Source organism: Ruditapes philippinarum, unplaced genomic scaffold (genome assembly GCF_026571515.1).
Source record: "Ruditapes philippinarum isolate M1 unplaced genomic scaffold, ASM2657151v2 ctg4266_1_1_1_1, whole genome shotgun sequence".
NCBI lineage: Eukaryota > Metazoa > Mollusca > Bivalvia > Venerida > Veneridae > Ruditapes > Ruditapes philippinarum.
The window spans coordinates 95757-117525 of record NW_026860776.1 but is presented as its reverse complement, the minus strand read 5'-3'; the positions used below and the strand labels follow the sequence as shown (position 1 = coordinate 117525).

The following is a 21769-nucleotide window of genomic DNA, read 5'->3' as shown; positions in this document are numbered from 1 at the left end:
TTGATACCTGATATGACACCTTCCCATTTCAAAGAATAAGCCAAGAGTGGCCCGTTCGTGGTATGTATTTGAACTCGAGTCAAAAATCACATTTTCTGTTTCTGTTTTTAAATTGTGTTGGTGCGCCGTAAAACTTGACTCTATACATGTACTATATTTTACGTAACAAAGTTTTTTATCGAGTCAATTTTATATCATTTAATCACTAATCAGTTCTAGATATTTATAAATTTCACAAAATTAGATGTGATTTAAAACAAGATGACCAGGTGAAGGTATATTGCTAACCAGGGAATAATAGTGTAGGACAAAAGTATCCAAAGGGTATTCCATGTTTAACCTTGATCAACAAACTACTGGTTCTCCTGTCGTCTCCTAGGCAGCACTGTATAGACATGGGAGGAATTAAAGTGCGTGATAATTTATTAAATTAATTTGAATTTATTTCTAAACTTTTACACAGGTGTAACTTGTTTTATCCGCACAAGAACAATACGAAAACGTGTTAAGCAGGCGTGATAGCACGTCATTATTTTAGTTGTGTATGTGCGCTGTAAACGCATTACAGCTTGCATAATTTAGGTTTTCTTGCACGGAGCGGCACGTGTATTTTCCTTCACAACTTAAACCCGTTATGATAATAAAAAATCGAGCAAAGTAAAACAATGTTTCTTGTGATATTACGTGCTGAAATGAATTATTTAACATTAATATTTAAAACAGGAAATAACATATACATCTGAACAGAATCTAGAGATGTGTGTTTGTTTTCTTGGACTTTAGGTCACATCGACAATGTACATGTAATAGTCATACAATGACTTTCTAACGAATATGTTGAAGCTTGAGATGGGACCTTTCCAGTGTTTACAGTTTTATGTAAATTGGCTAACTTGTTATCCACTTGCTACGCTGAGGTAGAACATAGTCACTGGTTGACCTGGTTTGCTCAAAAGAGCATGTGGTTATGTTTGTGATACTGTTTCTAGCAATGAAAGGAAAAGGTGGGGCGAAATGTTCCGCTACGAAAAAAACGGAAAGGTCCAATGACATCCGTACATAAGTGATGCGGGCATGAAATAAATTAAACTAAGTAAAAGTATTTACTGTTAGAAGATTCGTTGCGTCTGTTTATAACTATATTCTGTGCATAATGAATTCGTCATATTTGTACGAGTTTTTAATGAGTGATATTTATACGAGTTTTTATTAGTGATATTGGTTCGAGTTTTTAGTGAAAGATATTTTTATTTTATGCCTTTCAGTGAATTACTGATATATCCGTGAAAATAATATTTGATAATTTCACATTGAAAATTATCAAAATATAAAATGAATATTTTTTGTTTAATTTTTAGTCTGATAAATACATTCCTTCCACATGCAAAACTGCTCTTTATGACATTTGGGCATATTTAAGTATCCTACGAGCAATAACTGCCGTATGTTTTATGAAAACTTGAAAAGCAATGACAGCCATCAGCCCGAAGAATAAGTAAACAACCCAGCGTTCGTTAGGCAGCCTTTCAACAATATCCAAGTTTTCCAATTTCCTAGACGATATTTTGAATGTTTACACTTCTGTCAACACTTATTTATTGTCTGTTACAATCCTCAAATAAGTTTTCTTTCTTTTAAAAAGGTGCATGAGTTACAAATCCAAATGATATCCCTCTGAATCAAACACAATTATTTTCCTCCCGTGAAATAAACAACTTTTAAAAATGGCGGCCGCTTACAATTAACAAAGCCAGGTCTAATATAAATTCGCAGTAACTAACAGAAATATGGATGGATGGTTGGAATTGTTTGTTTTCATTATTAAAACAAGCGATAATTCATATAGAGGATATTTATTAAGTTCAGTGTAAGATCGGAATATATTTCACCGAGTGAGCACCAAAATGTTTATTTCACGAGTGGCGCAGCCACGAGTGAAATATGAACTTTTGGTGTTCACGAGGTGAAATATATTTCGATCTTACACTAAACTAAACAAATTTTCTTTTTATCAGGGCTGGGAATCAAAACTGCGTCGTATCCTACAAAATGTAAACAAACGCCGCCATCTTGGAACGAAAAATGTATGTTTTTGTTTATAACTCTTTTTGTTGGAAATGACTGAAAACAAGATACGAGGGCTGTTCAAAAAGTTCGTGGACTGCGGCTCTACTGTTCACATCTTTTAATTTGCGTTTATGATTTTACATGAGACATATATACAAATATGTCCTTAATAAACAGTGAAAAAATCAATACAATATGTTAACAAATAACAATTCTGTGACAGTTACAAATCACAAGGGGTGCACAATCCGGCGCACGCTGATGATGAAACAAAATGACGTTCGTGACGTCGCAATATAAATGAAAAATTTTACTTGCGTCATTGGTTCTGAAAGTACTCTTTTTAGTGTTCAATATCTGCGGATAATATACCAAAACCATTTTTTCTGTTTGTGATGATGACCCGAGATATAAAGTGGTCATCTTTTCGCTCCATTCTCCGTATAAAGGTCCGAGTGCCGCATACTTTCCGCTCTTTTTATTGAGATTTTTGAGTAATTTCGACTCTTAACGGACAGTGTTATTAAGTTAATTTAATTGTTGATTTTAGTATCAATTTGAAACCGCCCTCTTCCGATCTTTAAACAATATGATTATCAATGATAAAGAAAAATATTTTATCAACTGACAATTATTCTGTGCGGTAAATCTACTGAACACCGACTAGCATTAATTGTCAAACGGACCAGGGTAAATACACATAATACAAATAATAACTACAATTATTTATTATAAATACGCATATATCTTGATGAAAGAAATAAAATATTATTTTAATTCAATTAAATTGTTTTGTCAGAATTGAATGCATAGACCCGATGCAGAAAATTAAGATGTCGGACATCTCGCAAAACTTTCATAATGTCTGGACTTCTGTAGATCTTTTGCAATTGACGTTACAAACGTCCCAACAATTTGCTGCTAAAAATATCCGTCGCCCTTTCTGTCTGTGAGCATGTATTTGCCGTATTTGAATCGCTTGCACGACCTGAAACCAAGAGACTTGCTCGCCAACTCATTGTTCTTCGTTAATTTAATCACCTCATAAAAATATGAAGGAATATCCCACATTTATTGGTAAAAATTTCCGAAAGAGCAAATTTCTAGTTTTTAAACGGGCTTTATACTTCCCAACTTACCCGTCTGTCTACTGTTGCCCAAAACCTGTTTGTTCAGCTATTCAACGTCCAAACGACGTCAAATTTCAGATTTATGTCATTTAAATATTTGTAGATGATAACTTGTATTTTACTTCATAAAACAATCATTCAGTTTGTTTCAACATTTGTTTATATTTAAACATTATATGAAAATTTCGGCTTGCGCCGATGTTGCGTTGCCATGGTTATTAAAGTGCACATTACTCGTAAAGGAAATAAAAGTTAACAATAAAAGTAAATCTTACTTTTAGAAATATAGACACTCTTTCGATTTATATCCACTAAGGGTGTTTTTATGAACCAAGTAAAAAATGACAACAAAAATCCACGAACTTTTTGAACATACCTCGTATATGTATTAACACGCTACACTATTTTCCGCTTCGTTCGGTATATGTTGCTTGCACAACTATTTTGTAAAACAAAAGTTATAGCGAACTTGCAACTCGAAGCGAGGCAGAATTTTTATGAAAATGTGTGGATACGACGCAGTTCATATTGCTTTATCTATCGTTTTTTCCTTCAAATCAATTAAATATTTGTTTTAGAGTTCACCATAAACTTCGAAATATAATTTTGCATCATTTACTAAAATTTTATTAAAAAGAGATGTTTATTTTCTAAGAAATAATGATTTTTACGAAATGATACGACGCAGTTGAAAATAAAATATGATACGACGCAGTTGTTTTTTGACAGTCTTTTCAACAGAGATAAGTTTGGCAATATATTTCAATTTTATGGAATAATCACTTGCGCTAGATAAAAACCCAGATCATTTGCGGTGTAAAGCAATGTTCTGTTGATTATTTAGAATACAATGTGTCATATCCAATATAACATTTAATTAATTTGAAAGTTTACATTGCGGAAGCTACTTTTCAGTTAAACATGGACATGTTACCTTATTGATCATAATATCTGAAATAATTTCTTATATTTTCCTGTATGTTCAATATTATCCCTAATTTTTTTCGCAAAAAAATGTAGAAATCTATTAACTTAAATTCATTTTGGCTAGCTACGCTCTAAGTTAACTGTGGTTCTGCATGTTCTAGGTATTGACTGCTTTTTTGTGGTTTCTTTTCAAACTTTCACTCTACACATTAGCTTTACTAGGGGCGAGGACCTCAGGTGCGCCTCTGTGCATTATTTCAGGCAAAATGTTGTACCTGCAGAGAACCGTCGACATTTTGAAACTAGCTTGATAGGTTTTCCACACAAAAGAATAAAAAGTCCCTGGTGGTTTTCGAATTCATAGCAGTTCAGTTCAAGTGATTTGAATTCAGTAAACATAAACAGCTCGGCCTCGGTCGGACACACCTGTCTGATTTGTTTTTTCAACAAATTTGTTAACGTCAGCTGTACAAATAAGCAGCTTTTTTATTAACTTCTGACGTGAAGTTTTAAGATTATAAATATTTGAAATAATTATAAAGAGAATAAAATTTAAATTTCTTATTTCGGTATTAATAGCAGAGAAATGTTCAATGTAAACAGGGGGTAATCCTCTGTGAAGTCATTTTCTGAAAAACTTTTGTTTAAGTTTTCAGGCAATTCATTATCAAAAAAAATCACACTTTAGTATGAAGGTATGTTAAGATGTCATGTCTCTAGTCTGTTGAAAATTCGATACGATAATCTGACATTTTCTGTTCAATATTGTGAAAACTTAATAATTCTTCAATACTGTTGAAAGATCATGTCTGCCTATATCTGTATCAAATTTATCGGTGCATAACGTAAAATACCTTTGCAAAACGGACACCTTTTTTACAAAATAATTTGTAGTTGTATCATATGTAACTCGATTTTGAAAAGTTTTTGATGGAGAAGAATGATACACAAGTGCAAGTATAGAAAATACATTCCGTAGACATTTCCTCATCGGCGATAAAGAAACGCAGGGGTAAAGTTCCGCGGCGCTGAACATAAAATGACTAAACGGAACACATAACCTACTTGCAAAAATATATTGTAGCTTAACCATTTATAATATTATCTTAAAAATTTAATGTTCAGTTTCAAATAATAAAGCTCATCTGTCCTCGTCGATTATTAAGAAAATGAATACAATACAATTGGCACGTAAAAGACAAAAGTAATAACGGAATTGACGGAAATTATTGCTCATTACAAAGTAACAACGGTAGGCATGCAATTTGAGCATTCCCGATAGCGAGAGACCTTTTCAAAATTTGTAATATTTTCTCTTTTTTTAAGAAAAAAAGTCATTCCTGATTAATACAGGGTCCAGTGGAAGTTACACTGGAATATTGAATTTTGTATCAAAAATAGTAATCACTCCCATTTCGAACTCACATGAACAAGTTTATTAGCATGCTAAGGCAACAGTAGAACACGTTGCCATATGGGTGTGCGATCACGTGTTTCAATGTATATTGCATTTGATACAGCTTCTCGGAATTTGTAGATGATTATGATTAGTACTAAAATGCGACCGAAAAATGCAGCCTTAATAGAATTGTATTACATTTCCATTTTTATGAAACCAATGAGTGACCTCTGCTTTTGACTCAAGTTGTAAACAAGAAATGTTGTAGGACGTTATTGGCATACCTAGCACATAATTTAAATAGTTTAACCAATATTCAGCCTGCAATGAAAATACAACTGCGTCGTATCATATTTTATTTCCAACTGCGTCGTATCATTTCGTAAAAATCATTATTTTCTTGGAAAATAAACATCTCTTTTAAATGAAAGTTTAGTAAATGATGCAAAATTATGTTTTGACGTTTATGGTGAACTCTGAAAACGAGTATATAATTGATTTGAAGGAAAAACGATAGATAAAGCAATATGAACTGCGTCGTATCCACACATTATCATAAAAATTCTGCCTCGCTTCGAGTTGCAAGTTCGCTATAACTTTTGTTTTACAAAATAGTTGTGCAAGCAACATATACCGAACGAAGCGGAAAATAGTGTAGCGTGTTAATACATATATCTTGTTTTCAGTCATTTCCAACAAAAAGAGTTATAAACAAAAACATACATTTTTCGCTCCAAGATGGCGGCGTTTGTTTACATTTTGTAGGATACGACGCAGTTTTGATTCCCAGCCCTGTTTATTACATGCTAAGAAACGTTTAAAAAGACATTTTATCCTAGAGTACTAAAAGAAAAGCGCGCCAAATTCTAATACAACGTGACGTCATTTACGACGTCACGTCATTAAGCTGGTTTCCAGTACTGTACACGCTGGTATTTCTCTGAGACAACGTAACGGGCTTAAATTCAAAACAGTGAAATTATCAAATTGATAATTTCACTGTTTCAAACAGTGAAATTACCAGTTTATAAATCACTGATATATTTCTATAATCCATCGAAAAGCATGTGATAAATTATTTTAATCAAATGAATAACATCACCGCCATTTAACGTTGATTGTCGAACTTATTTTCAGCCCAAGACTTCTTGTATTTAATGAGAAATTCGACTAATACATGAACAGATTTAAATAGTAAAGTTGATATCAAAGAAATTTCGTTTTAACTTGTTTTTAAGCATAAAATAAGAAGAAAATATTTGTACGAGTTTAAAATGAGTGATATTTGTACGAGTTTTCAATGAGTGATATTTGTAAACAAATTTTAATGAGTGCTATTTGTACGAGTTTTTAATGAGTGATATTTGTACGAGTTTTCAATGAGTGATATGTGTACGAATTTTCAATGAATGATATTTGTACGAATTTTCAATGAGTGATATTTGTATGAGTTTTAATCATATCAATATCTATTTATTTATAAATTCAGTTCCCAGTGAACTCACTCTGTTTGTACTTGTTAACGAGTCATTTTTGTATATACTGTACCCCTTGTGTCTTTTTTACTTCAAAACGGACCTTACCGCCTTTTTTTATTTGTGTTGTGCTTCTCTGTACAAAGAAAACATCACGTTTTAGCTTTAGTTTAAAACAACCTCTAACTTACTATTCAGTTTACAGTTGGTTAGCAATAGTAATGTCAGTTGCATTTTTTTATTATATAGTATTTTGTTTTAGGTATAAACGAAACAAACCTAGAAAGGCACAAAAAACTAAGTTACATACATCGGAAAACTGAAATGCCTTTGTTTGATGTCGTAAAGACGACGTTACGTTAGCGGGAACGGAAGGCAGACAACGTTACGTTGGCGGGAAGAAGAGTTCATACGACGTCATTTCCGTTGTATTGTTATTTTACCGTTAATAAACATTATCATTTTAGACACAACGCAAAGTAGTTGCTTCTCATTTCACTGACCACTTTTACATTTTGGTGCCGTGACAAAAACAGAAATTATGGATATTTTGAGAATAAAGAAGAGAAGAAGGGCACATAAGGCTTGTAATAACACGTCAACTTGGAAAATTAGAAGAATATGCGGGCGATAATACGCACTTTACTACCGTTTTCGAAACTCTACGCAACAAACTTATGGCGCTGGAAGATATCAACGAGGAGATTATGTCGCAGGTAGATGACGTAGACCTGGAAACAGAGATGCTCGAGACTGAGGACTATATGCTGGAAGTTCGGCTACGCATTGGAGATTTGGAGGCTCAACACCGCGCTGCCGTGGAGATCACCCGTTCCCCACAGATTACCCTTGAGAATACCACACTTGAGGAGCCCCTAAATTGTAACAACCATGAGACCGCACAACCCGTGCACAGTAATGCCGAAGGAACTTCCGGGAACCGAAATAATAGCACATCGGCTAATAACGTAAGTGACATTTCAATTCAGTCTGCATCGCAGTTTCATAAACTTCCGAAGCTTACATTACCAAATTTTACTGGAGACATTTTGGAGTGGCAAACATTTTGGGACTGTTACGAGTCAAGTATACACAACAACATGTCACTATCTGAGGTGCAGAAATTTTGCTATCTGAAAACTCTATTGTCCGACGATGCTGCCAGTGTGATTGATGGTTTAAATGTTACACATGGAAACTATATAGAAGCTATACATTTACTCAAGGAACGTTTTGGTCAGACACATAAAGTTGTAAATGCTTACATGCAAGGTTTGCTGGATTTACCTAGACCAATTTCCCAACTGTCCAGTCTAAGACCGTTTCAAGAAAAGATGGAGACATATATTCGTGGTCTACAGTCCCTAGGTCAAGGTCATGAGTCCTTTGGAAATTTACTCATACCGGTCATACTTGAAAAACTTCCGGCGGAGATCAAGCGGAATATGACACGCGACCATGGCGGGAGTGAATGGTCACTTCCGGAACTTAGGAGAGCGTTAAAGAAGGAGATAAATATAATAGATTCAGGCCAGCCAACACAGACTACATATGAACATTTGGCAACTGCATCTTTTCTTACCAGCACAAGACCAACACAAAAGAAGAAAAGTTTTCAGCATATACAAGAAGTACAAATACCCCAACGCCCCCAATGTCCATTCTGCAATGAAAAACATTTTGCAAATGACTGTAAAAACATCACAAATCCTAGAGAGAGAAAAGCCATTATTCATCGCAAGAAACTGTGTTTCAACTGTTTAGGCAAACACATTATTGCTTCCTGTCGCTCAAAACACCGCTGTAGAAAATGCAACCGGAAACACCATACCAGCATTTGCGATCAGAGTATCGGAAGCTCACTGAATACATCGGCTCCAAGTTTCGTCCCAATTTCCGGTAGTGAAGCAACAACACATCTTACTTCCGGTTCCAGTGCACAATCGGTCATTCTACATTCTACAACACAAAGTAGAAACAACGTTTTACTGAAGACTGCCGTTGCTGAGATTACTTCCGGTCACGCATGTGCTAAAGCAAATATTTTATTTGACGAAGGAGCGCAGCGTTCATTTATTACTCATGAACTCGCCGAAACACTACAATTACAGAGACGCGGGTCTGAAGTTGTCCATCTGGCTGCATTCGGGGCGGAGTCCAAGAAAGTCGGCCATTTTGAAACCGCCACAGTTTACTTGATAACTGACAATTCAGAGAAAATTGCCATTGATGTTCTTAATTGTGCCGTCTATTGCTGTGCCTTTACGTAACCAAATACAAGCTGCCACACATTTTGCCATATTTACGAGGTTTGAAACTAGCCACCCAGTACGGAAGTTGACACATTCAACATATCCATTACTTATTGGAGCGGATAGATATTGGGAAGATCATGTGGAGACCGTATATTATACGGGGCGACGGACCGACAGCTGTTCCAGTCAAAGATTGGTTTTCTTCTGTCCGGGCCACTTCCGGTGACGTCATCAAGTACAGCTACGAACTACATCATGAACATTATTACATCTGCACCAGATTATAATGATCTTGAGCGATTCTGGAAATTAGAATCCATCGGCATTTTACCTGCAGCAGAAGAAAAGGCTTCCGACTACTTGCATGATTATCAGAAGAACTGCATTACCTTTGAAAATGGCCAGTATACTGCTTCGTTGCCATGGAAACCTGATCACCCTAATTTACCCGACAACTATAACATCACATTAAGAAGAACTCAGAACACCATACGACGACTACGTGAAGACCCCCCTTTACTACAAAAGTACGACGGCATATTAAAGACCAGGAAAAGAGAGGATTTATAGAAGAAAGTGAATGTTTTATCAAGTGAGCGACCCGTGCCACTATATCCCACATCACGGAGTAAAGAAACATTCGGCCACCACCCCTATCGTATTGTGTTTGACTGTAGTTGTTTCGTCAAAACAAAAATTCACCCAGTCTTAATGATTGCCTTGAAACAACCCCTCCTGAGAATCAACGAATTGACAAGTATTTTATGTGAACTTTAGAAAACACAGATATGCGTCTGCACATGATATTGAGAGAGGCTTTTCTTCAAATACAAGCTCAACGAGAATGATTTTCGTGACGTCACACGATTTCTCTGGTTTGAACGACATTTATGATCCAAATAGTGACCTTACAACATACAGATTCAAGTCCGTGCTTTTTTGGTGCCACATGTTTCACCATTTATACTTCATGCACTTTAACCAAGCATCTGAGTGCCAATGATCATAATTGGGGTGAGTGCAATACTTAAGAAAGATCTATATGTTGATAACGTGATGTCTAGCTTTTCTGACGAGAGTACTTTACTTGACTACTTCCAGAACACACGCAAATTGATGACATCTGCTGGTTTTTTTAACTTACGGTCCTGGAGCTCTAACAACATTGCCCTGCGCAGCCTAGCGGAAGCGGAAGAAGTAGCCGAAAACTGAAGAAATAACTAAATATCCTTGGAATGAAATGGGACCCGATATCAGACCAGATTTATTTAGCACAGAAGACCATTTCTACTTCCCAATTTATAACAAAAACGTGTCATTGTACTCAAGGAAACAGCGAAGATTTATGACCCCCTTGGCTTCCTGACCCACTTCACAATTCGTGGCAAAAATCCTACTTCAAGATATTTGGAAGCAAAAGTTCGAGTGGGACATGTGTCCCTACCAAATGGACCTACAGACCCAATGGTATAACTTTGCTAAAGACTTAAACAGTGTTTATCCTACCAGATACCCGAGAAGTTGACTTCAAGGAAACTGATCTTTGGCATTTACTTCCGGTATAGGCGACAGTGCTTGCCAGGCGCATCCTCAGATATTCATCTTCATGTGTTTTGTGACGCCAGCCTTAAGGCCTATGGATCAGTAATATACATTACACGAGGTGACCAGTCTGACGTGTTTTATATCAAGGACACGTGTCGGCACCTTTGAAGCTTCTAACATTACCAAGGCTTTGAACTTATGGCTGCAGTGATTTGGTTACTAGACTTCTGCAGCACGTACTACAGACCGATACCTACAGCATCCGTACACCATGTGGTCTGACAGTCAGATTGTTCTACACTGGCTGTCATCCAACCGGAAGTTGAAAAACATTTGAACAGAATAGATGTGACTGAAATACACAATCTTACAGAGAAACAGCGAAAGTGGATGTTTACTGTCCAAACCGGGGAAAAGCACAATCGGCTGACATGTTGACAAGAGGAATTACAGCTAACGTGAATTTTCTGAAGAGTAGATTATGGGAGAAAGGTCCGATGGTTAACTTGATGAAAGTCGGTACCGAGCCAACAGCATGTTGTACAAAATGAATTAATACTAGCAGAAAGAACAAAGATGATACAACTGTTACCATGAACACAACAATAGGCCATTATAACATGTCATTAGATATCAACAGATTAGACCGTTACAGAAAAGCTTCTTTAATGGTGACCAGCCGTATAATTGATGAGATTTCATTCAACATTGCGGATATCTGCGAGAACTTTCCGATAATTAACGTCAACTCTGAGTTAACTGTAAAAGAATTGCCCGAGTGCTGAGAAGTTGTTGGGCTTTCATAATTGGCCCAGCAACCCACATATGCCCGCTGAGATTACCATGTATCAAGCGGAAGAGAAACCCTAAGGTTGGTTATGAACTTTACCAATTATAACTTACAATATGCTATTTCCGTGATGTGGGGTAGGATTTTTTCTTAACGTTTAGGAGGAAAGTTATATATAATATAAGAAAAGAAAAACAAATGAAGAAAACAAGAAAAAATAAAAAATTAAAAAAAAATAATAATAAGAAAAGAAATCACAAAATAGAGAGAGAAGAAAAAAATTAATACAGAAGATATTTTACGTCACAGTATTGTCATTATAATATTAAAACATTATAGAATCGAATATATAGTATATAATCCCACATCCGGCTTGAGTAGTCCCACTGATGTGAGACCTTGACTCTCGGATAGAATACTAATCTACATATACGAAGACGCGGTGCTGGGTACCACCAGGAATTGAAGAAGATACAACACAAGCCGGTTGTCACGACACAATATACGATAGCTGATGGTATCAATAATACAGAAACGTATTAAAGATTACCTTCTGGCTTCCTGAGCGAGATTACCTTCGTTGCCTATCAAGAGCACGACACGTCCGCTGGATCATGTACCGAATATAATAGATGGCGTAACACAAAAATAAAAGTAACAACACTATACTTGATGGTACAGTGTATCCAGCTTGCAGTCTCTGCGTGATGTCTTATAAGCTCTATCGAGCTCTCTCCAGAAATAAATAATATATTGGACATCTAAAGTCACTGTGGAGAGCTCTAACAAACCAAACTCAGACCGGGTCTAGAACTTATCATCGTGGTGTGTGCGACTCTGATTATATTAATGAACACTCGGACCGGTCTATCGGACTGGTTTTAATGGCAACAACGCACGTTTATAAGTGCTTACTTCACAATTGTCGCAGTATCAATAACTAGGATCAATGGTTCATTGTTAGGACTGATTCACACTAGAACCATAGCTTGAGAAAGAAATAAAATAGTACTGGTGCTGTGTTCAGACGTTCTAAACCTCCTAACACAGTCGGAAAAGAGGTTAATAGAACGCTCTAACCAATATCTCGAGGATGAGTGAACACTGGTTTTTTCTGTAAGTAGTAAACTAACGGAAGAAACAACCCTCTGTCTAACTTACCTCTTATTTTGAAACGCAAGCAAAAAATGTGCAAATGCATACGGCCTTAATTTGATGTATCAAACTCCTCTCTAACGTTCCCTCGTTCCTGCTATAAAATGTAACATGTACAAAATAACCTTCACTATTATGTGGAAGTAATTAGAGACGATGACTGTTGAAATTAACTCCTCCAGGTCTTTACATATCACCTCCCTCGGTTTTGTATATAGTATGTTTTGATAGTAGGTGAAGATGTAATAATAGTTAATTATTTGTCTAAAAGAAGATCTAAATTCCTATCTACCTCTAAAATTACCGTATCAAATACCTCTCCGATATGAACAGAGTTCTTGGTAAGGTCGAGTCTAATCCAATGGGGGTTTATACATCCATACACGAAAACGAATTATATGAAAACGATAATAGATTTTAGTGTGGGATACGAATAAGCATAGACTACATATGTAAGCGCTCCTGAACGAATAAAGAGTTTGTGAGAGCAGTGACATTAGTCAGGAGTGCCAAATCTCCGGCCCATGAGTAACTATAATTTATATCCAGTCCTCATTGTGTGAACAGAGATCACGCCGCGTGTTAAGTTATGAGATCTACACAAGCCCATCACCTACTGGCTCACATATAAGTGCAATTGGAAGATAGTGTCCTAAGGATCTTCAGATAAATATCTCTATCGCGAAGATTTTCCGAAGTAGTGAATCGGACTTATGTTCAAGAAAAAATGCAAATGCACAACCGCCATACTCGACGCCTCACAGATCCATTTAGCCCATTTCCCCGGATAAGGTGGCCGCCCTCCAGTAGTTACCTATTACGTGCACGAATACCGTCAGCTAGTCGCTCTCGACTATAACGAGTGAAAGTTAAGACAGAAATACGTGGGCAAGAAAAGCCTCCGCTTACACGACGTGGTGCACAACCAGCACCCTAAAATCCTCTATGTGAAGTAGAAAATCATTATTCTCGAGTTGATGAATGATATACACGCCGCGAGCAGATTTTCAAAGATGGTATAACTTTAAAGTAATTAACCACTGCACAATGAAACAAATTATGCACTCTAGTGTGTATAATCAGTACGGAGACATTTTACTGTCGACCGTGCGACACAGTGGTTTCGACCGAGGTAAACTGGAAACATCATATTTACATCTCGAAAGTGCGACCAGTAAATGATATAAGCCCATACTCGTATACACTCTCCGCCACTTCTGGTAGACTTATATTCGTTACTCTCACCAGGTTATCTCGCATAATATTTTTGTCACTGTGCGGAGCGGATTCGCTCGTTAAAAGACGACGTTACGTTACCGGAACGGAGGCCAGACAACGGTTACGATGTGTGGCCGGAAAGTTCACGAGTTATGATCCAACTCCTTGAACTGTGTTACCAGATTGTACACCGTTTAGTATTGTATTATATACTTGCTAAACCACCCTGTACCTCGCTAAAAAAATAAACATTATCATTTTAGGACACCAAAAACTCCAAAGTTAGATTGCTTACAAATTGTTACTATACTGGACCCATTTTAACATTGTATAAATGCCAATGAGTTAAAATTAATAGTCACATCATGATATTTTGTTATTTTACCTTAATGTAATACTTAGTGAATATGGGAAATGACATATCATAAGGCTATATGTACAATCTCGTCTCGTCTAACTTCTCTCTAAATATATCGCAAATAATCTATTAAGTACCCATAAGACTCAATTGAAAATGATGCTTTACGCTCCTTATGAAAGATATCACGCAAGGATCTAAGAGTTATAATATAACAATATTTAAAACACTTCATTTATGGGTGTGATGAGTCTAGGTAATGGAATATATTTCGTAATGGATAATGAGACAATTTTCATAGCGCAAATTAGCAAAGAATTAATTGCCCTATGTATTTAGTCTCGAACAACATTTGAATGAAGACACTCAAAATGAATATATAGAGCTCCTCTATCATTTATGTCGATAATTAAAATCTTTTAAATGGTCCTACATCTCTTGTTTGATATTCTCCGTCCTGATTTGTGTGATATTTATGCTGCACATGTCATTTCGTTTGTGCAAATGAACCTCACTTACTCTCAACCAGTGAAAGTCTCAATTAACCACTCATTGAGTATTAGATAATCTAACATATATTCAATTATCTCAAGATATATAATATCAATGCAAAAATATATCACTATTTTAGAAAAGTTCATCACTCTCTACAACATAATTAATTGTCTACTCAAATATATATCTTATTTAAGCTCTAATTTGTATTACTCATCTTGAAAATGCACATTATACTACACAGGAAAGATTGATGGTACCTCTAAGAAGGCTATTAATTTTATTTATCGTTAAGTATATATATATACGTTTGAATAGGAGCTGTGCATGCGTTTGTAGTAGAAAATTGGCTAACTAATTAAAAGAAGGAATAATAAATCAAATTTGCAGACGAAAATATGCTAAAATAACCACACACATATTTAAAATTGTCACCGCCCGTATTTTAGATCAAATTATTAATAATCATCTAATGCTATCATTTTCGGTGTTTGTCATCATTACACTCATCACACGGTCATGAACAGCTGTATATGTATTTTGGTCTCTCATCTCAGACTCGTTCGTGTATATTCGCAAATGTGTATATATGCTACAATCTACTAATTCCAAGTACCACAATATTTGATTAATTTCTAACAGATAACATTCACTTTATTTAAGCCGGGATTCTCCAGTGCACTTTAATTTGAGACACAATTAATCTGGACCTGAGGTGCTAGATTGAATCACACATGGTGTATATGGCTACTGAAATTCTTAAATCTACAAGACACTAACACACGAATGTCTCTCAGTTATCAGTCTTATCATCTATTACTACGTTTAGTCGTAAAAAGAGATGTACTAGTTGTGATCTATAATTGAGTATTATTGAGAGTCGATTCATATAACATATTTAAATTACGGACATGATCATTAGAAAAACTCACTAATCTATACACTCACAGGTATACAAATACAACATGAGGATATATGCAAATAACACAAATTAAGGAATATATGGTTCCGGTAGAGATCTGCTGTAGAAAAAAAATAAATAAAAAAAATAGAAAAACCATCATTTATGCATTCAGTATCATATATTAATCATATATCATGGGGGAATTCACTCCATAAATACACTAAAACAACTTCATACCACAATAAGTACTATCCAACATTGACCTGGCACTCTTGCAATGAACGCAACCCCCATACGACCTAGTAACACAGGACCACCGACAAGAAGCACCCAACAGGCTGATATCTCAAATGCTTTATGATTTTTAGACAACAGCATGTGAATAAAAAGTAAAAGGAAAGTAACTTTTCGACAGTGTATCGTTTAGAAAAATGTAAAGTAAATGTTGTTCAGTTTTGTTACAGTTATTTTAAATTTTCAATTCATAGTGGTATTAGAATAAAAAGAAAAACACACATGTTATTGGGGAACAGTTAAAATATCATCCCGAGAAAAAAGAACGTTTCGTCGAGGTATATTATTCACATGTATTAATCAGACAATGTTATGTTAACCGTAAGAAAATGAATGCACTGGAGTTGACACTGCCACTTGCTTTATGTTGCCAAGATTACCATCTATTATCCTTAGCGAGCAAATGATGTCCGTATTATCGATGATGAGCTAAAAGAGAAAGAAAATTAACTAATGAGAATGAATTTTTGTACTCAATTTAAACATGGTAAGACTGAAAATAGAACTGCATGATAGAGATAAAGTGTTGATCCATTCTGTTGTGTTGTGTTATATTCTGTTCCAATAAATAAATTGTAAGTTTTAAAGATGGTAAAAAATAGCACATTAAAGTTATAGTCATGCATGAGTGCATTTAAGTAAAAGTTTAATTATATTTAATGTTCACGATGTTTTATGCCATATTGATCCAAAATAAAGCATGTCACTCAAATCGGACTAAGAAAAAAAACACACACACAAAAACATGAGTTTCAATTTATTTCTGAGTATATTTCTGATTTTTTTGGAATATATTTCTGTTTTGAGCGCCCCAATAGATATATGTAAAAATCAAATTTTATAATTTTTAAGCTTTTGGACCTTAATAGAGTTACTTTAAAAAAAATCCCGATGAAACTGACATTTTCTGGAAATACAGGTATCAGTTATTTTTCACTTTCATCTACAGTGTGTCCATTATCTAGCAAGTAATTTAAGGATTCTATTTTAGTTTGATTGTGATGGAAACTAAAAGCTTATTGAAACACTGAAACACTCGAATCCGTTCCTGGAACCAACCAGTACAGAATGTAGTATCTTGCTCAAGAAAACAACGGTTTGCACCTAACTGGGTTTGAACCAACGCGATCAGCAATCCTTAGATAACTAGTCTGACGCGTTGACAACACCGCCACCGAAAAAGGATTCTGTAAACTGTTGTCGAATAAATTTTAAATTTTGTGCTAAGCATTATTTTGAATAAGAATTAAAATTCTTTATATTTTAGGATGTTTTAAATATAAAAACAATACCTCCATTCTGTCATTTGTTTGGAATTTGTAAGAAAAACGTGTTTTCTCTTCTGAGACCACATTCTTAATGACACACACGTTATAGGCAACCATTCCTTGCTCTTCATCGCGTTTAGTATACCTGACCAACCTGGCAATGGAAGTGTTGATTGAAAAAAGATCGTAAAATGCTTACAAAGTATATTTGAACACCATCAATAATTCAACAAAGCTTACAAATGAGAATTAGTAATATTTTATCAAAAACTGTATAATAGTAGATTGTTACTGGTATATGTATTGTATTGAATTCACCATTTGCAATGTTTTATCGGGCTTCTTGTATAGAGAATTTAAATATTATCTCATGTATGGAGCTCGAAACCAGTGTGTAGTCTTCTACGAGTTAAACTATATTGAATTCCGAACAATTCTCTCAAAGAAAACAAAATAGCTTTATTGTTCAGGAAGAAGGCTAATTCGTGAGAAAAACAAAACGAATAACGGACTGAACGGCGATTCCTGGCATTTTTGGAATTGCTTTTACTTCTTGTAAATTATGATTGTTTTCTAAATTATGATTGTTTACTAGATTATGATTGTTTTCTAAATTATGATTGTTTATAAACAATAAAATAAACATATTTACATGGTCGTTAAAAAGCTGCTAGAGTAGTCCAGATCTAAACCGTCCATGGAGATATTATCAGCAAATGCTATCCTAATTCTAAAAAATGATAAAAGCAAATGATATAAGTCTTTTCCGAAAACAGCACTTTTTTTTTTTTAATACGTTGAGAAAATTATAAATATGCTGTCATGAAATAAATGAACACTCGTTCATATGCTGTGTAACAGATATTAGCCTGCTTGTCTCTCAGTAAAATGATTTTTTTTATAATACTTCACTATATAAATGAGATAAAAACACATTTATATGCTTGAGATATGAGATACTTTATAATATGAGCCGCGTCACGACAAAACCAACATAGTGGGTTTGCGACCAGCATGGATCCAGACCAGCCTGCGCATTTATTACAAGACTACGAATAATGAAATTGTTATCTTTGTAAGCTATGTCAATACATTGTCTTTAAAGAATATTGTTTCAAAATTATACAAAATGATATCATTTTATGTGGTTAACACAAAAATAATATGTTAATTTTTTACAACTAAACAGAAAACGACTTTATGTTTTACAAGTAAATGCTGCACATAAAATCTTACGTTTCCCCAATCTCAATGGTCGTCACAAAAGACAGGACTTTACCTCTCATCATGACAGACATGAATTCTGGAATATCGAAGGGAAACCATTTCGCTGCCTAAAATATTGATAAATATATTAATTCATAGTACATATACACGCGCGCGCACACACACATATACATGAGCGCACATACACACCTAAATCAATAAGGCAAATGTTCACATCATTGTTTTTAGTACGACATTCAGCGTTAAAAACTAATTTTGTGTTGTCTCATTATCTTTACCTTGGCCTTCTTTAACACAGCGTCCCGAGAGCTATTTATAACGCAACCGAAACGTTCGTTTCTAAAAATAGAAGATAGGACGGTATCGAGGGGTTTCCCTATTTCTTATGTATTTTCACGATGGCGAATTTCATTTTTCGCAACGATTTATCCAAAAATGATATATATTTTTCAGAAAAGGTGAAGGCCGCTTTAATCAGAAGATGAATTCGTTGTATAAATAGAATATCCCTTGTACATTAATTAGTGATAACAAATTAAAAATAAATATATAGAGAATATTTGTTTGTTTGTGTGTAAGATGAAATTTTATTTCATAAACAGTATTCTCACGAGTGGCGTAGCCACGAGTAAAAATACTGTTTTTGAAGTTCACGAGATGAAATAAAATTACATCTTACACAACAAACAAACACATTTTCTTTTTATTTTATGCTAAAAAAACAAGTTAAAACGAAATTTCCATAATATTAACGTAAATATTAAAATCTGTTTTCCCCATTGAGAGCCCCATTTAGTCGGAATTTCTCATTAAAAACAAGAAGTCTTGAGCTGAAAAATAAGCCCCACAATAAACGTTAAATGATAGTGATATTATTTATTTTGTTAAAGAAATATGAATGATCGCTTGTTTTAATAATAAAAACAAACAATTCTTGTAGGAGAAAAATTCCAACCATCCATCCATATTTCTGTTACTTACTGTGAATTTATATTAGACCTGTCTTTGTTAAATTTAAGCGGCAGCCATTTTTTAAAGTTGTGTTTTTCACCGTATTTCACGGGAGGAAAATAATTGTGTTTGATTCAGAGGGATATCATTTGGATTTTTTAGTCATACACCTTTTTAAAAGAAAGAAAACATATTTGAGGATTGAAACAGACAAAAAATAAGTGTTGACAGATGTGAAAACATTTTAAAAAAGCAGCTATGAAAATGGAAAACTTGGAAATTGCTCGGAACGCTGGGTGGTTTACTTGTTCTACGAGCTGATGGCTGTCATTGCTTTTCAATTTTTCATAAAGGATACGGCAGTTATTGCTTGTAGGATACTTTATAAATATGCCCAAATGTCACCAAAAGCAGTTTGCATGTGGAAGGAATGTATTTTTCAGACTGTATTACAATGAAACAAAAAATTTGGTGATTGAAATTTGAATGAATAGAAGTAAGTTTTCTTCTTTTTTATTACAAGGTTTTCAAATTAAAACGTTACACTATTTCTATTAATCTTTAACACCTTCAAAGATTTGAACAAGACAGTGTGTGCAGGTTAAGGTCACCATGGAAGGTCAAATGTCTAACGATTTGTGTGGCTTTCAGCTGAAGGATTTTCATTGAACTTTGCCCAAATGTTCACCTGAACAATGCAATGTGCATAACCTATGTCACGGCTGTGAAAACTCAGTATTAATATCATATTAAATTGAAACAAATATTTTAACACCTACCGGAGGAGAAAACGAGAGCTGTTTAAATGAGAGCTGTTCAATATAGGCATAACCCTTGTCATATCTTTTGTTGTTGCTCCCCGACCTATTCAGACCCTCGCAGTCTCCTGTTAACTCGTGCACTCTTCCGCCGGTATATTCGTCCTGCGAAAGAAATATACTTGATAAGCTTTCAAAAAAGGTTGTATACATAACATAACATAATATTTATTCAGCATTAAATGCTACAACATTTATAGCCATTTCAATATATGATACAAACATATAAGGGCAAGTACATGGTTAACAGAGAATTATATACAAATGATTTATACAAATTAATCTTAAATTATTTTTAACAGAGTGAACATAATTGATTTTTAAAGTCTTTCCTTAACAATATTTCTCATCATTATTATCATTTATCTGTTGTGTTATTTCTATAGTAAAACATATTACAAAGAATATTTTTCTCTTGTTACGAGCAAGTTTTGTGTTCATTGAATACATTTTTGTAAAACAATTCAAATATGGACCGGTTGGAGATCCATTTCATTGTGTTTATATTAACTTAAAATACTTACAAAAGATAAAAAGAAAACAAAGCAGTGAACATCAGGTTATGATAATGAAATTCGTTTTGGAATAAAGAAGAATTGTTGCACATGGAAAGCTTTGTATATAAATTTGCTGACATTCATAATACTTATACTGTATGTAAATCTCGGACAGAAAAACGCAATTTGTCGAATGAATAGACGAAAAATTCATTCTTACGAAAAAAAATTATTTCAATCATATACTCGACTCCGTGTCCGAGCGCTAAATGATATTCACAATACTCGAAAAGATTCCTTGCAAAATAATGTTGTATCCACCAATGTATGAGCTTTGGTGACTTGTTATTAGAAATAACTGTCAGATGTTTAGACCAATATGCAAACATACATTTTTTTTTTATTTTCAATAGCATATAAAATCAAACAAAAAAGTAAATGTAACTAACCTTTTGAAGGATCTTCTGAGCGCATGATTTTATCTTCGGATGTTTGTGCACGACCTTAAAAATCCCGGTTCTGATTGGTGTTATTAAGCAAAACAATAGTTTGGGCAAAACTACTATTGAAACTAAAACAACATAATGTTTGAGTTCCATGACTTTCAACAACAAATGCTGGCCGTGTTCTAAAAGCTCTTAGGATAAATGGTTTCTTATATTATTTTGAAATGCGATATGTCACACAAGAAAAGGAGAAGGGTCGACAGAAAAGTAATGATACTGTTGTAGATAATGGAATAAATATACAATATATAATGTTGTCAATGTTAATTTGTTTGATTTATTACAAAGTATCAATCACTGGGTAATCTGTCTTTGACCGGAGACTGGAATACACGAGTAGGGTCGAAGAAAATGACCTTTATAATAGTCTTCAGATGACGTCGATTATTCGCCAGATTTTTTCATGTCAACGTTAACCTTTGATAATACAATTAATACAATGGACTTGAAACTTACCGACCCGTATTGGATTTGTAATCTACGTTTAAAT

At 34.5% G+C, this 21769-nt stretch overlaps 2 protein-coding genes across 2 annotated transcripts; one reads left to right on the top strand and one right to left on the bottom strand.

Annotated features, from left to right (window-relative positions):
- Nucleotides 1-7675: 7675 nt before the first annotated feature.
- LOC132713345 (uncharacterized) lies at nt 7676-9268 on the top strand. Its single transcript, XM_060695897.1, has one exon. The coding sequence runs from the start codon at nt 7676-7678 to the stop codon at nt 9266-9268; it is 1593 nt and encodes a 530-aa protein (XP_060551880.1).
- A 6709-nt stretch (nt 9269-15977) lies between these two features.
- Nucleotides 15978-18610, bottom strand: LOC132713343 (uncharacterized). Its single transcript, XM_060695895.1, has 4 exons — nt 18517-18610; nt 17933-18010; nt 17305-17434; nt 15978-16441 (listed from the first exon to the last, which is right to left on the bottom strand). The coding sequence occupies exons 1-4, from the start codon at nt 18576-18578 to the stop codon at nt 16328-16330; spliced, it is 384 nt and encodes a 127-aa protein (XP_060551878.1). The 5' UTR covers nt 18579-18610; the 3' UTR covers nt 15978-16327.
- Nucleotides 18611-21769: the final 3159 nt, after the last annotated feature.